The 22995-nt window shown below is 42.3% G+C and overlaps 1 protein-coding gene across 6 annotated transcripts in view; it reads right to left on the bottom strand.

Annotated features, from left to right (window-relative positions):
* PCYT1B (phosphate cytidylyltransferase 1B, choline) overlaps positions 1 to 22995 on the bottom strand; it is a 56084-nt gene that overhangs the window by 5732 nt on the left and 27357 nt on the right. For 5 of the 6 annotated variants that reach the window (XM_050936685.1, XM_050936684.1, XM_050936687.1 and 2 more), the window contains 5 exons: positions 19482 to 19598; positions 17462 to 17613; positions 15305 to 15383; positions 8075 to 8217; positions 2964 to 3152 (listed from right to left, as the gene is read on the bottom strand). In XM_050936685.1, coding sequence (XP_050792642.1) covers positions 2964 to 3152; positions 8075 to 8217; positions 15305 to 15383; positions 17462 to 17613; positions 19482 to 19598 — 680 coding nt within the window. The remainder of the gene's footprint in view (positions 1 to 2963; positions 3153 to 8074; positions 8218 to 15304; positions 15384 to 17461; positions 17614 to 19481; positions 19599 to 22995) is intronic. The other variant, XM_050936689.1, reaches the window with a different exon arrangement.

Genomic DNA, 22995 nt, shown 5'->3' with positions numbered 1-22995 from the left:
TTTCCTACAGTTTTATAGCACATTCACTATTATTGTATCACAGCACCTCTGGGACTCGCTGAAGGAAATACATTGTGTATAAAACTATCTTGAACAAATTCTCCAATGAATTCTATCCAACCTTTGCAATTTTGAAAAACAGCATTTTGACCTTTTCCTGAAATTATATATGATTTTAAGTGGGTTGCCCAGACCTCAGTTTATATTTTAGAAAAGGGATGCCAGCACAAAGTGTATTATTTCACAAATAGTAATTATAATAATAGCATATTAATAGGATGCAAATTACTGATCTAGGAATATAACATGCCTATAACTATTCCTGGACTTTTAATGTCAACATTCAAAGCAACGTCTAACTAACACTGATGTGGCAAATTAATGTTAATAACAGTTTTGACACTAATAGCAAGTTATCATTATTAAAAAAAACAACCAACTTCCAGTTGCCAGGCTGAAGATGATATTTGAAAACACCTCAGTTCACTGTCACTAAAGCTTTCCTTAGAACAGGGTCAGCTCTGATTTCACTCTTCACCAGACACTTTTATGGGACTTTGATCTGCAAAAGTCTCTGATTAAAATTACATCCAGTTTCCTACTCTGCATCTGCCATCCTAAATCAGAGGGCCAACAAATGTTCTTTAGCAGGAGTTTTAGCCTAGTGCTTTTCACTGAGGAATTTCAGTCTATAAAAATGTCTAATGTTTAAGCTAAAATATTTCTTAGTAGTTTTTTTTTTCCTAGTGCTTAGAGCAGGGAACTGAGTCAAGGCCCTAGCCTCTATTCCTACCTCAGCCAATGACTCAGAGCATGGCCTAGTGTAGTGCAGATGCCACTTATCTTGGAAAAGCAGTTTTGCCAGTAATGCTTATTCCAGCCACATGAAATAAACGATACCGGCAAAAGCACATATTTGCTGGTATAACTGCTTCTACACCTGGGGCTTTTGCTGGCACAGCTGCATTGGTCAGCTCGCATCTCTTCACACCCCTGACCAACAGAGCTATGTCAGCAAAAGTTTGTAGTGGAGACCTGGCCTTAGGCACTTTACCTAACAAATAAGACTCACTCCCTGTACTGAACAGCTTACAATCCAGTTTTAGACACGACACACTAAATTAGAGTAACAAACGTGGGAACGAAAGAAAGGGTAGGCCCAGAGGTGCAATAATACAAGTCTATTTAGAGTCACATGCATACACCTTACTGGTGCCACTCTTTCATCTGCATTTGTACAGGGGAGTTGTGAAGCTTAATTAATGAATGCTTGTAAAAGCCACTGAGATCCTTCAATGAAATGCACTAGCAATGTGAATCAGTAAGTTGTAAGTGTATGTTGTTATTGTGTTCTATAAAAAGCAACAACAGAAAATATTTCATTTGTTCATAGTCAGTTTTCATTATACGCAAATCATTCCTTCTTCAAGTTCATATTAAATCTGTTTCCTTCACTGTAAAATGAGGGTAATAATACTCCCCTCTTTTGTAAATGACTTTGACTTCTAGTGCTGATAAGTTGTATGGCAGACCTAGGTATTATCATCATTATTATTATTATTATTAAACTTCTTAAGCTGACTGGTTGCATCCATTTGTGCTTCCTCGCAAAGGAATTATTAATAAATAATTAAAGCCTTGCATATGTTGTCAGCCACTTGACCCACTTTGAATTGAATGGAAGCTGCATGACTAAATCCTAATGTACCTTTGAATGAGCCCACATTCTCCTGGGGTCATGCTGGTGGGCCGCTTGCTGGTTATGTACACTGCTGCTCTCAGTTCCTTTGCAATTTGTCAATGGGAAGCCTGTGGCTGGATGAGTTCTGTGTTCATCAGCCTCTGCAAAACACTTACACACATGCATAACTTTAAGCATATGAGTACACTCGTGCTGAAAATTATGCACGTGTGTAAGGGCTTTGCTGGATCAGGATCTATATGACCCAGAGTATAGAACCCTTTGAACAAAATGTAAGTTCATAGATTTGGTTAGAAAAGACTCAATAGTACCTTAATAATAACGCCTGTGTCAACTACTGATTGCTTTTACAATACTATTGAGTTTTGCAACTAATTCCAATGTAACGTAAGATTTGGGACTGGAAGAAGAAAGATCTCTAGGTGTGGCGAGGGATGCAGTCTCTCTGGTGATCAGTTCCTGGGGCTGGGTGTCAGACAATCTACTCCTGATTGTTTCATTAACTCATTGGGTGATTTTGTGTGACTCGGTTAATCCCTCTGTGCTTCAGTCTCCCCAACTGTAAAATGAGAACTGTAAATAACAATACTATGCCCACCTTTGGGAAGCGTCTTGAGATTTCTGGATGAAAGTGGCTGGGTCAATTGTTCACAAAAAGTAGTGATTTACAAAAGTGCATCTTGAAGCCTGGCCTAAAATGTGTTTCTCTCTGCAGGCATCCCTATGAATCTGACTGTTAGGGTCTGAAATAATTTCTCAGTATAAAATTATGGCTACAACATGACCATTTTTATATTTTTTATGCTATTTTAAAACATTGCCAAATTCAGATTGTTAATGTTTCCCTGTCTCTTTATTGCCATTTTCTGGAGTATAAGCTCTTCCTGATATAGATGCATAACTCCTATTTATTGATGATGGGGGGAGTGAAGAGATTGGAATAGGCCTTAGTGTATAAATGTACGTATCTGTTAATACACACTACTACGTAATGCAGTCTTACACTGTTACATACTTTGGCACTACATAATGGTAGTGCCTTTTTAAAATACAAATGCAGAAATTCGCCTGAAAAAGACATTGGAAGTGGGAGATGTTTGCACTGTGGTTCTGGTACATGTTGGATGAAATGAGTGGAATTGGCACTGACCTGCTAGACTGGCTTTCAAAACAAAGACTGCAGCAAAATAACTTGCTATGGGTCTGTGTTAAGAGAAGAATAAATCAAAGGCAGACAGAATTCCTGGAATGAAGTACCTACCCAAGCTCCGTCGGGTCCAAACAGCTCTAAAAAGTTGCCAATGAACTCTCTGGACTTCTCTTCCCATTTCTGAATGAGGTCATGGCTCTTCTCTTCCACCTTATTTACAAATTCTTTTGATTTTTCCTCTACATTTTTCACTTTTTCTTTCATTTTGTCTACCTGGTTCTGAAAGCGATATTTCTTTTCCTGTTTGAAAAGTATGTGTGGATAGACAAAAAAATTATCAAGTGGGTTTGGGGAAAGAAGAAAGCTTGTTATTTGTGCTTAAATACACAGGGCTTTTTCAGACTACTATCGTGTAATAGTTTAATATGTAAATGTATGAATGTTGTGAAAATATTTATCATTTAGTGCTTATGTGTTATGTTCTGCAGTAGAAAAACAGAGCTCTAGATATATTAAAATAGGGTGTTCTTTAAAAATGTCAGTTTAGTATTCGTGCAAGTAAAGAACTAATACCCCAGGCCTGTAGCAGGCAACATGCAAATTTCCCCACACTCTCTTGCCAGTGCATCCCAATACTGGCTTGCAGCCCTGATGCTATCCCAGTCCAAGGTATCTCCTGTGAAGAGATTTCTTCAGAACAGAAGAGAATCTTCATGATTGGGGTTTTGGATAATCAGAGGTCCCCTGATTATACCTGGGAGAGGTGTCTAGGCCAGAAGACTAGCTGACCAAACATTTGAGGGGTGGAGGGAAAGAAGGGGCTGATCAATGTCCAGAGATGCGCTCAGCTCATCAGAAGAGAAAAAGAATGGGCTCTCAGAGCTGCTAAATGCCTCAGATTCAGAGCTTTAGTTTTGAAAAGCTTCTAAACTCCTCAGAAGTACAGCCATTTATGCAGAGCTTAAAGTATCTGTGGGGCTGAAGCTCTGTCTCTGGAGATCTTATGAGTTCTGTAGGAGCAAAGCTTCAGTCAGGTCATAACCAACTTTTGGCAGCCTGGGAATTTTAGGTAACTGGAATTTGAGTAAATCTGGATTACGCAGTAATTAACTAATTAATTTTCCTCTAAGACAAATGTTCTTTAGCTTCACTATGGTAGCTTAAACTATAAAAGTGCAGAGAAGTGGGAATGTAAATTTGGCATCTTATGACTCAAGAGGATCTACTTCCTATGTATAGCCAGAGTCATATTTTCCTTGCTGGTCTTGTTAGCATTGCAGTAAGGTGAGTGTCAGATGGATTTTATTCTAGCCCAAGTATCATCAGTAGAATTGTTGAAGTCCAGTTGCAGAATCTTTATTAGTAGTGAGGAAGAACAAGCCAGAAAATACACAGCTTGGCTTCCAGCTTCCAGTTTGAGTTTTCGGGGTTGGCATTCAGAAAACATTTTGTAAACCTGTTAATTAATCAGATATGATATGGAGTCATTGGAGTCTTGATTTTTCAGATGTGGCCATGCAAATACATACACCAAAATATGTGAGCATTCAAACACGTGATTTACATGCACAATTCCCACATTGCAGATGCAAATTAGTACTTGTGCTTCTGGTGCAGCTAGTTGGTTATCTGCATGCATAAATATTCAGTTTGAGCAGGCAGTTATGGTAAGTACACAAATTAGGCACATGTGCATACGCACGCACACACCTCTGAATTTTTAAAATTAGCACCATGGGACAATGAAAAAGAAGCTGTACAATGCCATTTTAGAGCTACTTTCAGAGTTGACATGTGCTTCAAAGTTTACAAGTTCTAAAATATGCCCAGACTTTCACTAAGTCATTTTTATGCTAAACATTTAATGGAACTAGTAATTGCATTTTATCTTAAACTCAAAATGTTAGCACCTCAAAGCTATAGCTGACACAGAAAATCAAAACAACATAGGAGCATTTGCTTTGCAGCTTAGTAGGACTAGCCAAAGAGGCTAAGTCAGGATAACCCCCTCACCCCAAACCCCACCATTACATAGGCAACCAAGCCTTAATTTAGGAACGCCAGCATTTTCATTTTCTACTGGTGCCCTTTTTTTGTTCTGAAACACTAGAAGCCCTTGGAGAAGAGCAGAGCCTCTCCTGTTTAAACTGCTGTAACCCTAGGCCAGCAGGGACTTCAGAATGAATTAGGCTAGGTCTACACTACAGATCTTGCAGCGGCACAGCTGTAAGGTCTCCCATGCAGCCGCTCTTTGCCAGCGTGAGAGAGAGCTCTCCCGTAGGCATAATTAAACCACCCCCAACAAGCAGCAGTAGCTTTGTCGGCAGGAGAGTGTCGCCCACCGACATAGCGCTGTCCACACTGGCACTTCTGTAGGTGTAACTTACATTGGTCAAAGGTGTGTTTTTTCACACACCCCTAACTGACAAAAGTGCTCGTGTAGACATAACCTTAGTCTCTAGAAGTGGGGTGAAGAAATGCTGCATGTGCTATGCAACAGTAATAGCCTCTGACCAGTTAAGGAACGGATTTGATGAGCTCCAAAGCCAATTCATACCCAATGTTCCTCTGTCAGAATGATGGCTGCAGTACTGATCCTCCTGCATGGATAGTTACAGCAGGGAAAATATGGGGGAAGCCTCTAGGCCTACAACAAGGAGACACAAGATACCCCCAGTTCCACCTCAAACATGAACATAAAAACTAGCAATACAGTAGACCTGGGTTGAGAATGAAGATTCAGAAGGAAAATCTAAGGATCCCAAGGATCCTCCTAAATTGGATTGACTGATAAATCCTGAGTCACTGCTTGCAATAAATTAGTGAGCCCCTTCATTATGTGCCATATACAGCTCAGTCAAGTGGGAAATAGAAAAGCCAATGCTCCAAAATGAAATATGAAACAAAGACAAGAAAAATGGCTACATCTGTGTTTCCAACTCCAGCTGAGAGGTGCATATTACAAAAAAATAATCTATAGACTCTGATTTATTCTGTCAAGTACATGAGAATTGTGCCACTCAGCCTGTCATTCCTTGGCTTGAGAAAGGACCAGATTTACAAAGGTACTTAGGTGCCTAAAGAGACAGACAGGCATCTAGTGGGACCAGTGCTTAATTTGTAATGAAAGAGGTGCCAGGCTCACGCAGTCTTTTTACTTTTTACTGATGCGGCAAGCCCGGAGGTGCTGGGGCTATGAACCACCAAGCCGAGAGATGCTGGGGCTCAGCCCTGGCAAGTCCTGACACAAATTAACCATGGAGTGGGACTTACTAAAGTACCTAATCAAGTTAGGTGCCTAACTCCCATTGCAAGTCTCAGAGTCTAATCCAAGGGTAGGCAACCTATGGCACGTGTGCCAAAGGCGGCATGTGAGCTGATTTTCAGTGGCACTCACACTGCCCACGTCCTGGCCACCAGTCCAGGGGCCTCTGCATTTTAATTTAATTTTAAATGAAGCTTCTTAAACATTTTAAAAAACCTTATTTACTTTACATACAACAGTTTAGTTATATATTATAGACTTACAGAAAGAGACCTTCTAAAATGTTAAAATTTATCACTGGCACACGAAACCTTAAATCAGAGCGAACAAATGAAGATTCGGCACACCGCGTCTGAAAGGTTGCTGACCCCTGGTCTAATCCAATACACGCAGACTGTCCTCATTGCTTAGAAAATATTTAAGGGGGCATTGTCCTCTTCAAAATGACATGTCTGTCTGAAATAAGTTTGTTTGCTGGCGGAACAAATAACACTTCAGATTACTGGAAATGAAAATTTGGATGGAGAAAAATCTCCCCCGCGCTCCCCCCCCAGCTCCCGTTGCCTACTTTGTGACCTGATAGCACTTTATTTACAGTTTCGTCTGTTGTTCACATGGCTCTTTGACACAGCAAAAAGGGGGATAGAGTATTAAAGGAAAAGTAGGAAAATATAATTGCAGTCCCACAAAAATTGCCAGAGTGTTTCTCTTTATAGCGAAGTGCTAAAGTGAGGGCTAATGAAATAAATACAACTATCCTGCACATAGCAAATAAATGGGAAAAGTACATTTTGTGATGCATTGTCCTTCCTTTAAAATTTTTCCTCATTAACTAGCTATAGTCAATCACAATGTCGCTTTGTAATATGGCACAGTGCGGAGGAGCATTTCAGCATTGTCACTTTCACAGGGCTATGCTGCTAAGACTTGAAAGAGAAAATGAAGGAAGGAAAACGTATGTGTCCTTCACATCTTTACCCTTTTCCTGGACAGTACAGAGAGGTCTGTCGTTAGAAGCTGCTTAATTTGAAATACTGCATCCTCCAGAGCAATCCTCAACAACCTCTGAGCTTTTATACTGGCTCTCTAATTCATTCCGTTCTGCTTAGGTTTTGTGACACATGTTATATGACTTGACACACTGACTTGACACTCTGACTTCTGCAATACCTGTCAAAACAGCGACTCACAGCAGATTTTGTTTCCCCCCTGGGCTTACACTGGACCCTTTACACTTACTTTAACACCTTTTTTTTTTTTAATGTAATTGCTTTGTAGAGGAAGGAAACTGATAATGAAGCTTGTGCTTTCTATGCCTTTTCCTTCTGATCTCTGGCATTTGGCCACGTCACAGCAACGCTAAGGGGGGAGGGATAGCTCAGTGGTTTGAGCATTGGCCTGCTAAACCCAGGGTTGTGAGTTCAATCCTTAAGGGGGCCATTTAGGGAACTGGGGTAAAAATTTGTCTGGGGATTAGTCCTGCTTTGAGCAGGGGGTTGGACTAGATGATCTCCTGAGGTCCTTTCCAACCCTGATATTCTGTGATTCTATGAAACAAAGTCAAACTGCAGGCTGCTTTTTGGAGAGATCATGACTGTCTTCCCTACATGATTAGTAGCTTTTTTTAGCGGTAGTGTTATTAAATTAGCAGCTGCTCCATGAGAAGTATTCAGTAGTCTGGAAACACAATGGGAAATTGGGAGCACTGGCTTTACTTAAAGAGCTACAGTTTCCAAGAACAATGCCAAATGGTATACGTGAAGCTGATACTTGCCAGGACTTCTTAAAAATAAATCCCAAACCCACCGATGTTCATTTTTCTCAGTTAGTTTTAACCAACTCCTGCCCTTTTCCATCTCCCATTTCAGAAGCACAAGAGAAAAAATAGCGTATCTTAACTTGGGCTTCTAATGGAAACCCTATCAGAAGAGGGAGAAGAGAAGATGTGCTTACTTACATTTATAAAACTAACATTCAGCTCTTTGGCGGTATATCCTCTTTGGAGGTTGCGTCGAGCATAAACATCATAGTCTCGTACAATTCTAGTAATGATGTCTGATGTTGAAATACCTTCAGTTCTCTGTGTTGGCACAAACATTCCTGGTGAAAGTGGAAAGCAAAGAGAGACGAGTGACATGACGAGATATTGCAGCAGTTAGGCTAGGATGCATGTTTTAGCATGAATGCTCCTGTGGTTAAGGTGTGTAATTGGGAGCTGAGAGATATCCAGTGAAATTTTGAAGCTAATGGGAGTTTTGCCATTAATTTCAATGGGCCCAGGGTTTCACCCATGTGTTCTAATCTTGGGTCTGCCACTGGTTTCCTGTATGACCTTGGAGAAGTCATTTAGTTGCCTTGTGCTTCATTTTTTCAACCTGTAAAACTAAGATAATATTTGCCAACATCCAGTGTTATTGTGAGGTTTAGTTGGCTGTCTGTGGCATTATAAGATCTTTAGAGCTTATATTTTATTCTATATTGCTGTTCTCATTCCCTTGGGTTCTTTGACTCTCTCGTATAGCAGAGATTCTTCATTACGCTGAAGGGGGAGTACAAAGGAAGTGTTGTTTGCTTGTACTCTTTCACAGGAAGAGGAAGTACAACCGGGATGGTGAAGAGGGCTACTTTATTATTACTAGCTTATTTCCTCAAAATATTTGACTAGTTTTTAACTGCTTGCCATTAAGACTAGCTCATGTGTACTGTTAAATAAAGCCAGAGGCAGAAGCAATATTAGCAGTAACCATGAATACATCTTCCGTACAGCATTCAGTGAAATAATTCACACCATGCAAAGAAGAAAACTCAACTCCCAGAGCCAGTGTCTGGCTTATGAAGTAGAGATGACTGTGTTAAGCATTCCAAGCTCTCTACCAGGGATGGGCAAACTAGTTTGCATAAAATAAATTCTACTGGTCAACCTGGAAGAAGAGTAATGGCTTTGATAGTTCAATGTGAGTTAACTGTGATTAATCAACAGCCCTAGTAATGACCTAAGTAGGTAATGGAGATTGAGGTTAGGCCATCCACTACATGAGTCTTGGGCCAGTGAAGCTCAGGTTTCATAGTTCCGCTTGGAAGAGAGAGCAGTTTTAAGGCACTGTTAGTGAATGATTCACAGTCCATAGTGGCATTATGCTGAGAAAACACGGTTCTCCCTCCTTCAACTCAAGAGTGTCATAGAGATGGAAGGATATGTAAAATGTTACATAATAAAGGGAGGAGAACCTCAGGGCATTGTCTAGCCCAGACTTATGTAGACCAGATAGAAATGCAAAGGCCACCCACTTGGAGGGCCAATAGAGAAACCAAGTCCAAACAAGCCAAATAAGGCTCTGTATCCAACCATTTGTTTAATAGTTTATATATGAAACTGCAGGTGATACGGGGTTGTGAGGCTGGATTGGAAATAGTCTTGTGAAATAATAGTACTTACTACTTAATGTCTTAAAGGATTGTACAAATATTAACTAATCAATCCTCACAATGCCCCTCTGAGTTAAGTAAGCGTTGTTAGCCCAATTTCACAGGGTTCAGTGAGGGAATCAAGAGGCAACAGCCTCTTGTGATTTAATGATAAACACATCATTTCCCCCCTCGATATTCTAATTAATATTCTGCTAAACAGTTTTAATCATTGTCACAATAGTCTCCCTAACATGCTTTTCAGAATTGCAGCAGTTGTTAAGGAAGCTATTATGGGAAGCAGTAAAACATATCTAAGCACAGGTTAGAGCTAAGAGAATGCCTGGAAAAATACTGCTTACAATTGTTTTAGCTTAAATTGTATTTTTAGCCAGTTTCACAAACAGACCCTGGCATGTAATATTGGTAGCAGAGCAACACTTATGTTTCTAAAATGAAAATGGCTCTTTATTAAGGGAACTATTTGCAGACATGCTGCATCTGCAGCTAGCATTCTAGCTAGGTGCACACAGACTGACTTCTTGGCACCTCCTCTAAACCCTCCCTCTTGCAACCAGTGTTCCTCCTTTCAAGTTCCATGCAGGCTGCTACAGAGCTGAAATTTTTTTATAGTCTTAAACAAAGCTGTCTTTACAATAGAAGATCAAGAATCACCCTTCCAACCAGCTTTTACCTGCTGTCAATCTCTGTTACCTGTCCTATAGTCATTTTGTGTGTGAATCTTTTATTGCTGTCCAAGGCAGTTTGGTGCAAGAATCAAGTGCAAAACATCCACCAGAGATCCACAATGAGGATAAGAGTGGATGGAAAAGGAGAAATCAGCCCTTACTTTTCTTAAAACATGAAATTTACGCTGGTTAGTCATTTACTGAATGGTCTTAATTGTCACTAGCTAAACAAATCATATTACTGACTGGGGCATATGTAGGACAGAACCTTGCAAAACTGAGAAATAAAATTAATCATGGTTCAATACAACTTTCTGATATATTGCATTTCTATAAATCATCAGTTACAGAAAATTAAGGATTTTCTGAGCCCACTGCATAGTTGTTTTAAAACTATACAGTTCCTTTCTGTTAAGGTTCTCCTCATTTATTAAATCTGGTTGTCTCCTTTTCTTCCATTCCCCTCACCTGTTCTAAGGCTAGTGTTCTTCAGCATCAAACCTAGCCTCCTCTTCATGGTATTGAAGACTCAATTTGCTGCAGAAAACCCAGGAGGGGCGGGGGTGCACATCGTGAAGAACCTATGTAAAGGGCTATACAATCCCCATATACAGCACTGCTCCCCAACAGCTCTTTATGTGACAATGTGAAAGGGGTGGTGGGGCTAAGGAAAGTGAGAAGTGAGTAGGTTCACAACTATGCAGATTCATTAACCAAACCCCCCAGACCGGGCGGACTAACTGCAGTAATAATGCTTTCATATGGTGGCCAAGGATATCACCTAAGGAGACCTCAAAGCATTTTACAAAGGAGGTAGGTATCACATGTGGGAACAGAGGCACAGCGTGATGAAATGACTTGCCCATGGTCACACACCAGGCCAGTAGTAGCGCTTGGAATAGAACCCAGGCCAGTTCTCTCTTCACTCAGCTATGATGTTCCACAGTCTTGGGGAACAGATTCCATCTCCTGTTAGCCCGTCAGAGACCCCTAATACACATCTACTTACTTCAATTATCTATCGAAATCCCTTAGCCAGAGCCAACGTGAGATTTTAATGTAAAATAAAATCTGCAAGCTGGGCCGGCCACAGGAACAGGAGAGGTGGAGTGCTTGAGAAACCTATGGACACAGCACTGATTCCAGCTACTGATAATGGCCATTTAAAAAAAAAGCATAAAGGCTTTTTCTGCTCCCTTTTTAACCAAATGTACCTGAGACATCTACCTGAGGTCATAGGGGAAGAGTGCAGTACGCAATTGTACCAGCAACCCTTTGTGATAGGGACTAACCTTTGAAACCTGACCTAGGTTATGTAACTTAGGTGAAGAAGTTTCAATTTCTTGTCAGAACTTCTATGTGTCACACCTTTGTTTTATAGTAATAGAGAAGTAAGTGCTGGCTCCAGGCAGCAGCCCCGGAATTGCTAGATTAGCCCTCACTGTCAGCACTTGCCAAAGAGTGATTAGTAATGACACTGTAATGTTTGACTAATATGCTGTTAATCTGTTCATTTTTGACAATGTGAATTCCTCAAGGAATCAACACATAATTAACCCATTGGTCACTGTGTATTGTGTGTTCTCCTCTGTTCCCAATCCTCCAGGGTTGCGAGTCTGTTATAGCGCCCCTGTTATAGCCTGGTGCTTTAGCTTAATCATAGATGCTCGTGCTTTTAGCTCACTACAAGGTAATAGTTATCAAACACCGTGAGCGTTTCACTTAACACTTGCAAATTACCAGATAGTAGATTCTGACATTCTAGAGAGATGTGCACATATTGATGTAGGTTGGGAAGAGGGAAATGTCTCATGTGCCTGAAACAGTCTGCTCCAGAGAGCTGTGAGAGGAAGGTTTAATTGCTTCCATCTTCTGCAGCATTCACTGTGTTATGATAGCTGCTCATGATAAAGAGGCTTTTGACACCACAATGGTTTAACTTTTTCTCACAGGGCCCAATCCAGCTCCCATTAAAGACAAATACAAAGAGTTCTATTCACTTCAGAGTTGGACTGGATCCACTGCCTCTGAACCCACAGATCACACAGCACATCATTTGTCTGACATGGAGGAGACATAGGTGCAAGAGAGCAGACGCAGCAGATATAGTGAGTCTGCGAGCATCACAACAGTAACAGAAGCCAGCAAGGCATTTAAAGGATTGATTTTTGTAAAAAAAAAAAAAAATAGATGTAGGATGTAGAAAAAGGGTGACGTCCTATCGTGATAACCTTCATTTAGAATGGCAGGTGGAATATTCTGTCAATTGTCTGACTTCAAGGTGACATGTGAAGGGGGGAAAATGGGTTTGTGCCCTTTATTTTTGTTGCTTTATGATGCATAAAGAAGGCTTGAAAATTGTATTTGTTTTTTTCCCCTTACTGATTTTTGTAAAAAAAATTGAGGCCATTTCTGCCTATATTCCATGGCAGATGCTATGGATGAACATACTTGGGGTAGAGGCAGTACAATATAGACCTCCCAATGCAGATCTAGTTTACCTGAGTACTGATTAGACACTATGTTGCTGGGTACTAGAGCAATAAACAGTTTTTTAAATATATTTAAATATCTTTTTGCTAAAAAAAAGGAGAGGGAAAACTGCTGGGAAATAAAATCAACTGCAGGGCTTGTACAAAAGTTAATGTTCCTACAGCAATGGGAGCTTTGCCCATACTGCACATTGGTCAGATTTTCAAAAGAGGTCCTTGCTCTTAGTCGGAATGCTTCAGTGTTCAGCACTTTTGAAAATCCAGCTAGACATTTAGGTGTCTGACTGGGATCTGAGCTCTTCTGAAAACCTGGCCCATTGTGTTTGTACATGCTACGCTCACCCAAAACTATGGAAAAAGAACAGTATTGAGGTTACCAAGTCAAGCACTTAAACGTTAGGAAATGCCAGAATTAAGGTTGTCTGTTCAATCTTTATTCAGATCTCTTGTTCCGTGGACATAGTTCAATTCCTATGAAATTCTGCCAAAAACCAGGCGGGTTTCCAACAGAAGCCTTCCTGTCGGCAGATTTGGGAACCTTTCTGGTTTCCTGCCACTTCTCCCACTGGCTTCTCAGCAGCCCGTGTGCTGGACTGGCAGGGAGCCAAGAGCCTGGAAGCCCCAGCTCTCAGTTCCTTAGCAATCCAGGCTTCCAGACTTCCCAGCATGTCAAATTTCAAGTCCTTGCTCCAAAGTATAGGGCAGGGGTTCTCAAACTGGGAGTCAGGACCCCTCAGGGGGTTGTGACATTATTTTGTGGGGGGTTGCGAGCTGTCAGCCTCCACCCCAAACCCCGGCTTTGCCTCCAGCATTTATAATGGTGTTATAAATTAAAAACACTTTTTATACATTTAAGGATGAGGGGGTCACAGTCAGATGCTTGCTATGTGAAAGGGTCATCAGTACAAAAGTTTGAGAATCACTGATATAGGGGCACAAGAGCTTCTCAAAGAAACAGTCACTAGAATTTATTAACATGGGCAAAACAATGTGCATTTCTCTAGCCTTTTTCTTGGAAAAGGCCAAACTGTTTTGGCTGAAATGTTTCAAAAAAATTCAGCCTGAGGCAGATATCTTGTATGGAAAGCTTCAGCCCATATGATTACGGTTTGACAACGTTATGAAGCAACCAAAACCATGGTCTTATAATGGGCAGTGTCAAGCAACCTTCATAGTAGGTGATGCTACCAGTTTTGCCTATAATATCATTGTGTAACGTATTGTATACCTTTAACAGCATACACATACAAATCCATACTCACTCATTAGCTATCTGTCATAAACTAAACAGTTAACAAGAAAAAAAGAAAAGAAAAACAAGATTAGAAAATACCATATTCTGCAGTGGTCTTGATTCAGTATTGGATTATACCTATAGCTGCAAGGTCCTGGTGGTGAAAAGTCAGCCTTAGAAGGGATGAGGACTGCCATGGCACAACCACCAATGGCCCTGGAGATGGTCAGCAGAGCCCCAAAGAGAACAGTGTGGTTGAGGACTGGATATGGCCAGGACAGCTGGTGGGTGCACTGATTTAGTGGGAGACAACTACCAAACCCTGATCAGTTACAACATGCCCTGACAGACTCCATTAAGGCCACCAAACTGAGTCCCTGATGGACCAAGGAAGGGAGCAAATTCCACACCCTGGAACTCTGCACTGAGAACACCTAGAGACCTATCTTCACACCCCAGGAATGAAAGCTATGCTCAGCTGGTCTCAATTGTTACCATGGGCATTGAGAAAGAGGCAGGGCTTGATTCTTCACTGCCTTACGCCCATGCACAGTGGCTGAAAAGTGTCACCAGATCAGATTAATCTGCTCGTTTACACCAGCAATGTCTTTTACACCTGCAAATGTAAATGGTGCAAGGCAGTGGAGAATCAAGCCTGCTCTCTGTGGCAAGAACAGTTTCTATTTGCTTCATTTAACATTAAGGTTCCTTTCTGTTTTATATGTTTGAGCTACACTATGGTTGAAGAGGGAATATGAAGAGAGGTTCACATTCAAAGTAAGACATGAATGAGCTGCTTGCTCACTTATCCTAAGGCCGCATTACACTCCTGTAAGGCCCCCGTGCAGTACCAGAGTCCTATAACGGGAACTTAGTGTAAATGTATATCTGGTCCTAATGATTTTGAATTACTAACTGTATGCTTTCCCCATAACAGGAGTCACACTTGTGGGTCAGAATAGAGCTGTACCTTAGCCCAGGTAAAACAGGTGACTGAATGTTGGCCTTGGTACTATAGGCACATGGGAAGTAAACTCCTTTTCCAGCATTTCAGTAGTGCTTACGAACCACAGCAAATCAAAACAGTAACCCAAGCAGGAATGTTTACTGGCAAACCAAATGGCTTCCAGAAGGTTACAGTTGTAACCTATTTTTGTTTATCCAGCCCAGGGCATCACCGGTGGTTTCAAGATGCGAACTTTTCTGCTGAAGTCAGCAGCACTTACCTGTTGAGAGGCCAGACAGGAATGTGCATTTATCTCCATTTTCCCTCCTCCAGCGGGTGTGATTACAAGGCGGTAACATATGTAGATGGGCTTTAAATAAAGGCTGAAATGGATAGAGTTAAAACAGAAAAATGCCCTCACCTGCTTCCTTTATGTGCTTGTACACGTCATCTGAGCCAGCGGAGGAGTATGGAATGTCGTCATGGGCTACAAAATCGATCTGCAAAAGATACAAGAGAAGAAACAATCAGATGCAGCCATCAGGGAATCTGCATTGGTTTTGGAAGGACAGTTTCTTTTCATAACTGCGTCTGCCTGCCTTTGAAAGTCTCATCAGAAAGGTACTATTTAAAACATTGCACTAGAGCTGGGCTGCAGCAGAGCGCACCATGTGGAATTATGGTAGAACTCAGGACTTTTGGCTCCAAGAGCACAGATATAACATACCCTTGCTTTGTGTGTGATGTCCTCCTCTACGCACAAAGGATAAGGGACCTACTGCTGCTGCTATCACCTACAGGAGATCATCTTTAACTCAGGTGGCAGAGAGTTGACTTTTAAAACTGAAGGAGCAGGGTTTCTATTCCCAGCTTCCCATATTTGTGTGTCTGAATTTTGTTTATCAAGAAACTGTCTATCAAACTGTAGATTCATTACAAAGAACTATTTCATTTGAGCTAAAGTAAATTCCAGTGAGGTGTAGCTGCATTTGGGTTTGTATACACAGTAAGGCAGTGAGTAGGGTGCACAAAAACTCACATGCACTTCACCAGGTCTGAAGTTTTATCCATTAGAGGACACTGGCACATGTACATACTTTAATCAGTATGTATGGACCCGATTGTTAAAGTCCATTCCCACTTTCTGTACCTGCATTTTGTGGGTGCAGTTCAGGACATCATTTCAGAAAAATTCAGGGGCAGGGGGACAAGTTCTGTCAGCGTATAGAAGATTATATGTGATTGTATTATATGCTGCAAAACCTGGGGGGACGGAAAATGAAAGTGGAGCTCATAGAGCTATGAAAAGTTTGAGGAGGTCAAACCAAGGTCAAGGAGAGCAGTTGCCCTCCTTACCCCATAGCAAATGATGACCATGGTGCAACTGATTCTTCAGCAGCTGTATGTCACCTGAGGATCCCCCTATGCAAATCTGCCCAAGCACACCACACACCTGGGCCCCAGATTTTCCCTAAAGAGAGACTGAGCTCTGGTCTACCCTACAGAGTTAGGTCACTGTAAGGCAGTTTACACCAACCCAACACTGTAAGTGTCTACGTTAAAATTTTGATCCTCCCAATGTAACTCACCCGATATTCCGACTTAATAGTTCTACCTCCATGAGGGGCCTAGAGTCAGTGTCGATGTAGTTAGGCTGATGCTGTGTCAGTGTAAACACTACGTTGCTTACATCGACTGTTGCTAGCTTTCAGAAGCTGTCCCACAATGCCCCTCACTGACAGTTCAATTGGTTCAAGCACTCCTGGTGAGCATGCGCACCACTGACAGAAGGAGCAAAGTGTAGAAACGCACAAGCAATGTAATTATTATATGCTGACGTAAATTAGATTGACTTAATTTTGTAGTGTAGACATGGTCATATGTAGTTTATTGCTAGACTAGTCCCTTATATCTGCCCCTGAACATTAACGCAAAAGAGTATTCTTATTTGTTACAGTGAGGATAACAAAAATTATCTAATCACTATCCACTTGATTAATCCAGATGAGAGATGTCACCATGATCTCTTGTCCTATTGCTTTAATCCAAATCCTAAAAAATGCTAACTCTGTTCTTTGTACTTATTTGATGGATCTCACTTGCCATGGCATCAAGAAGATAACATGCACTTCACTTACATTATAGCCTTGGGAATTAGACTTTAACTATATGAAATAACAACTGGGTGCCTCTGAATATGGGAGTACCTGGCAAGTTGTGGGTATTTTTAATCCTTAGTCACTTTCTAACCCATGGGAAGTCTCATATCCCTGGTACATGCTTAGCTCCAAAAGGCAGGAAATCTGAGAAGAGTGTCCTATTATCACAGGTCAGTGAGTTAAGTTTGCGTTATTGACGTGCTGGTACTTTGAGTCAGTCTCCAAAAAACAGAATACATGCCCATTTCCATTTCCATCAAAAAAAAGCCAGAGAACAGAAAGTTTTCTGATTCAGAACTGACAGATGATTTGTAAAAATTACTTAATTTAGTCCAGCTAATAGAATCTTGTATCCTTTTAATGTATTCCCAGCAGTTAATTTACAGAAGGAAGGGGCGGGGTTTGGAGAAGAATGGTACCTTATGTTTTTCTAGGAACTCTGGTGTAAGCGTCCATGGAGCATCTCTGATGACCTCATCTACGTAGCGACAGTGTCTGAGTGCCTCATACCGCTCGGTTTCGTTCATTACAGTGAAGCCTTTGAACTTATGGGTTAGATCATCACTGCAAACTGACATAAGAACAATCAACCAAATATTTCTATGTTACCTTTGCACAATTAGTGCATCTGGCTGGTAAGAACTTTCTGATCAATATCCTTATTTTAAAGTTGTTTGTTGAGTTACATTCCATTTTCAAACTAAATAAAGATATGCCTCTTTCTGTCTTTGGAACAGAGACCAGAAGTGCATGCTAAAGAGGAGGAATGATCTGCAAAGTTCCAGAAATTTGCCTACACATCTCTAAATCACTGTTGGACAGTTATATTGAAACCAGCACAAATTAAGAGCAAACAAGTGCAGTCATAGTGGCCTGGGCTATGGATTTAGCAGATTTCATAGCATGTGAGGTTTGGCCTGACCTGTATTCAAACAGGAAATATCTGATGAAAACCCAGTTGTGGGATTGTAAGAGGCAGTGTGCTCTGGAGGAATGCTGCATGGGATGTGGACTCAGGAAATTTTATATTCTAATCCGGTTTTTAATAAGCTGGGAAATAAGGCTTATCCCAAAGCTGTTGTGTGGATTAGTTAATGTTTGTACCGCATTCTGAAGGTGTAAAGAAGTATACAAATGCTAAATCTTATTACTGCTGCAGGAAGGGTTATTCATGTCTCAGCAGCTGGACACGCTCCCCTCTATATCAGTGCTGATCTAACACTTCAGTATGGTGCTAGTGCAGGGGTGGGCAAACTTTTTGACCCAAGGACCACATCTGGGTATGGAAATTATATGGTGGGCCATGAATGCTCATGAAATTGGGGATTGGGGTGTGGGAGGGGTGAGGGATTCAGCTGGGGGTGCGGGCTCTGGGGTGGGGCCAGAAATGAAGAGTTCAGGGTGCGGGAGGAGGCTCCAGGCTGGGGCAGGAGGTTGGGGTGGGGGTGTGCAGCTCCAGCTGGGGCTCTGGGTGACGCTGGGGATGAGGGGTTGGGGGTACAGGAGGGTGCTCTGGGCTGGGACTGAGGGGTTTGGAGGGTGGAAGGGGATCAGCACATGTGGAGCCGGGCATGCCCCGGACCCCACTCCCTGGCTGGAGCACCAGAGCAGGGAAAGCCCTGGACCCTGCTCCCCAGTGGGAGCTCAAGGGCCGGATTAAAATGTCTGAAAGGCCGGATGCAGCCCCCAGGCCGTAGTTTGCCCACCCCTGTGCTAGTGGATGCTCTTCTGCTGAAGGTGTCATCTTTTGAATAAGATGTAAAATAGAGGTATTTCCTTTTAATTGTGCCTGTCCACCTATGGTACACACCCGTCAGCCACTAAGGGCTTCTTTCTGGTTACCACACTCTCCTGGGCCTACTGGTTTGCAACATATTTTTAAGCAGGGCTGGCTCCAGGTTTTTTGCCACCCCAAGCGCGAAAAAAAGAAAAAAAGCTGAAACAAACGGAGTGATGTCCCTTGAAAAGTGCCGCCCCAAAGGCCGGAATGCCGCCCCTTGAAAAGTGCTGCCCCAAGCACATGCTTGGGACACTGGTGCCTAGAGCCGGCCCTGTTTATAAGATCTATTTAGTGAATTACTTAAAAAACCTTAACTCCAAATAAATATTTCTACAACAAGAAATAAGACGACAAGATGCACACAGTGAGACATGTGACACCAGACTCTGGTGCAGTGCAAATTTCATGTAGGGAATGATGGTTGACAGTTTAACTAGACTGTGAACTGTACATATGTAGCTGAGGCCAGAGTTTGACTTGACTCTTACTTTGTTTGACATTTTAAGATGGACTATTTTTTATGGTGTAAAATACCATCAAAACAGAAAATAGTGCTCAAAGTCAGAGTGTATACACAGCTGCAGCTGAGAACATGGCAATACTGCTCCTCTGCTACTTCAGAATAGAGGCAAAAATCTAGTAAATAGATGTGCTCTTACCTCCTACTAATAAGTAGCTATTTGGGAAGAGAGTTTTGGCTTGCATAAGAGCTCTAGCATGGCCGGAGTGGAAGAGGTCAAATATCCCATCTGCATACACTCTAACTGGTCTGTCAACTGTGGGGAAAGAAACACAACAATGATTTGACTGGAGGATAGCTAATGTGAGGACAACTTTTTAAAAGGGATCTAGAAGTGATCCCAGTAATTGCAGGTCAGCAAGTCTAACTTTAGCACCAGGAAAACTGGTTGAAACTATAATAAAGAACAAAATTGTCAGATGCAGAGATGAACACAATTTATTGGGGAAGAGTCAACATGGCTTTTATAAAGGGAAATCATGCCTCACCAATCTACTAGAATTCTTTAAGGGGGTCAACAAGCATGTGGACAAGGAGGATCCAGTGGATATAGTGTACTTAGATTTTCAGAAAGCCTTGACAAGTTCCCACACCAAAGGCTCTTAAGCAAAGTAAGCAGTCATGGGATAAGAGGGAAGGTCCTCTCATGGATTGATGACTGGCTAAAAGACAGGAAACAAAGGGTAGGAATAAATGGTCAGTTTTCAGAGTGGATAGCGGTAAATAGTGGTGTCGCTCAGGGGTCTATACTGGGATCAGGCCTATTCAACTTATTCATAAATGATCTGGAAAAAGGGATAAACCATGATGTGGCAAAATTTGCAAATGATACAAAATAGCTCAAGATAGTTAAGTCCCAGGCCAACTGCGAAGAGCTACAAAAGGATCTCACAAAACTGGGTGACTGGGCAACAAAATGGCAGACGAAATTCAATGTTGATAGATGCAAAATAATGCACACTGGAAAACATAATCCCAACTATACATATAACATGATGGGGTCTAAATTAGCTGGTACCACTCAAGAAAGAGATCTTGGAGTCATTGCTTGGAGTCATTGTGGATAACATCCACTCAATGTGCAGTGGCAGTCAGAAAAGTGAACAGAATGTTGGGAATCATTCAGAAAGCGATAGGTAAGACAGAAAATATCACATTGGCTCTATAAATCCATGGTACGCCCACATCTTGAATACTATGGACAGACTGGAATTGGACAAGGCTCAGAAAAGGGCAACAGAAATTATTAGGGGTATGGAACAACTTCCATATGACAAGCGATTAATAAGACTGGGACTTTTCAGTTTGGAAAAGAGATGACTGGGCAGGATATGATAGAGGACTATAGAATCATGACTAGTGTGGAGAAAGTAAATAAGGAAGTGTTATTTACTCCTCATGACACAGGAGCTAAGGGTCACCAAATGAAATTAATAGGCAGCAGGTTTAAAACAAGCAAAAGGAAGTATTTTTTCACACAATGCACAGCCAGCTTGTGGAACTCCTTGCCAGAGGATGTTATGAAGGCCAAGACTATGACGGGATTCAAAAAAGAGCTTAATAAATTCATGGGGGATAGGTCCATCAATGGCTATTAGCCAGGATGGGTAGGGATGGTGTCCCCAGCCTCTGTTTGCCAGAAGCTGGGGATGGATCACTTGATGATTACCTGTTCTGTTCATTCTGGGGCACCTGGCATCGGCCACTGTCAGAAGACAGGATACTGGGCTAGATGGACCTTTGGTCTGACCCACTATGCCATTTTTATGTACTTACGATTTTCAGTTTTAACAGAAATCATGTGTAAATCCGGGTGATCAGTTTTGGCCTCTAGTAAGAAGGTTGTGGGGGTTTTTTCTCCTCAGATATGCAGAATTACAGTGGGTAAATGTAAAATGTTTTATTCCACTTACTCTTCTACATCCTTGTGATGGGGCACCTGTCCCACACTGGGCTCTAAGGGGTTAATAGAGCCCTTGGGCAGCTGCGCAGGAGGTGGCAAATCAGGGCTGGGCTGGCCCATATAAGGGCAGCAGAGCAGCTTTGGTCACTCCCTGGAGCTTGAGGAGGGAGGTAGACTGGCTGCCTTGCAGGCTGAAGGCAGTAAGCACCCTGGACAGAGCAGTGCTGCAGGCAGAGACCCAGGGAGCTAAAGGCAGCTGCTTGTGGGCTGCAGGGATATGCAGGCTGAGGCCCTGAGGGTGAAAAGGGTGCTGTGGCTGTGGGGAAGTGGCCCAGGGAAATCTACTGAGGAGTAAGGGGGTGCCGCAAGCAGTGGCCATCTATAGGGTCCCTGGGCTGGGATCCCGAGTAGTGGGCAGGCATGAGTCCTTCTCCTTCCCCCACTTGCCACTGAGGAAGTGACTAGACTAAGGGACTATGACATTCCCCCAGAAGCGAGGAGTACAGCGTGTGCCACAGCTGGAAGGCTGTGTCACAAAGACAATGCCCTGGTCCTGGGAGTGACGTGGATCCCAGGAGCAGAAGTGACTGTGGCGGGATGCTACCAGAAGAGGGAGCCCCGGCTAGCAGAGCTGATCCCTGGAACATCCAGCAGGGGGCGCTGCAGTGGTGAGTCCTATCCCATCAGAATCCTCTTTACTGTGTTCTCCTCAAGTTGGCCTCTTTATTATCCTCCCTTTTCCCTGAATTCTTACTCAGAAAAAGGTCTTTTTCCTGTCTCACTCCATTTGTGTCATCTCACATTTTTCTCTGCTCCCTGCCTTTTTCTCTTCCTCAGCTTAATGCTGTACACACGTTTGTTTCCTCCTGCATCTACACCTTTCCTCTTCCCTCAGACTCTTCTCCTTTCTGATTAACCTTTCTTTCTTTCTCATTCTTATTGCTCCCTACTACCCATCTCTTCCTGCACCCCACTCTTCATGCCCTGGCAGTGGGCTGCAGGCCTAAAGAGGACCTGCTTCACTGAGTGGCATGCCTGGCCACTTGGCTACAGATAGGCAGTCCCTGTACAACTGGAAGAGAAACAACTGGGGCTCTGAGCTCCAGAGCTGCTGCTGCCATGCAGCAGAAAGACATGTCACTGCTCAAGATGACCATATCTCCCATGACTCAGATGAAATGTGGAGAAAACCATGTTTCTTGGAAAACTCACTGGGAAGATGAGGATGCTTCCTCAAAGCAGGATAATCGGCAGCTTTTTGGGGCCCCCTGTAAAACCATCAGTTGGGATCCTCCCCACCATCTGAAAGGCCCATGATCTAGAGTATGACCTACCATAAACTCGCCTGCCATGATACCAGATTAGAGGGGAACAGATGAGGAGTTTAACACTTGTCTGTGCATTATGCAAAGGGAGTTAGAAAAATAGTAGATCAACATTTTCATTTAGACAGGTGGAGGAAGGAATTTGTAATGTGGCCACCCAAGGTCTCAATAAAGGGAGAGGCTCCTTGATTCTCCAGAGCTGTAGTCAGTCAGCATGAATCAGCTCAGACCCCACACCATTTGGAACTGGAGATTGGGCACCAAACATCACACTATCATTGTGGGGTCCCTGATGCTATGGTGTTGCCTGCACTGCAGGCCTTGACAGTCATTGTAATGTCAGAAAGGAAAAAGTGATTTCTCAGCACACACCATATAGGTACTCAGGCAGAGTACATATACACTCATAAGCTGTGGTGATGTCA

This window comes from Gopherus flavomarginatus, chromosome 1 (assembly GCF_025201925.1).
Source record: "Gopherus flavomarginatus isolate rGopFla2 chromosome 1, rGopFla2.mat.asm, whole genome shotgun sequence".
Taxonomy (NCBI): domain Eukaryota; kingdom Metazoa; phylum Chordata; order Testudines; family Testudinidae; genus Gopherus; species Gopherus flavomarginatus.
Note: the sequence above shows the minus strand (reverse complement) of the source record. Positions and strands in the feature narration are given on the sequence as shown.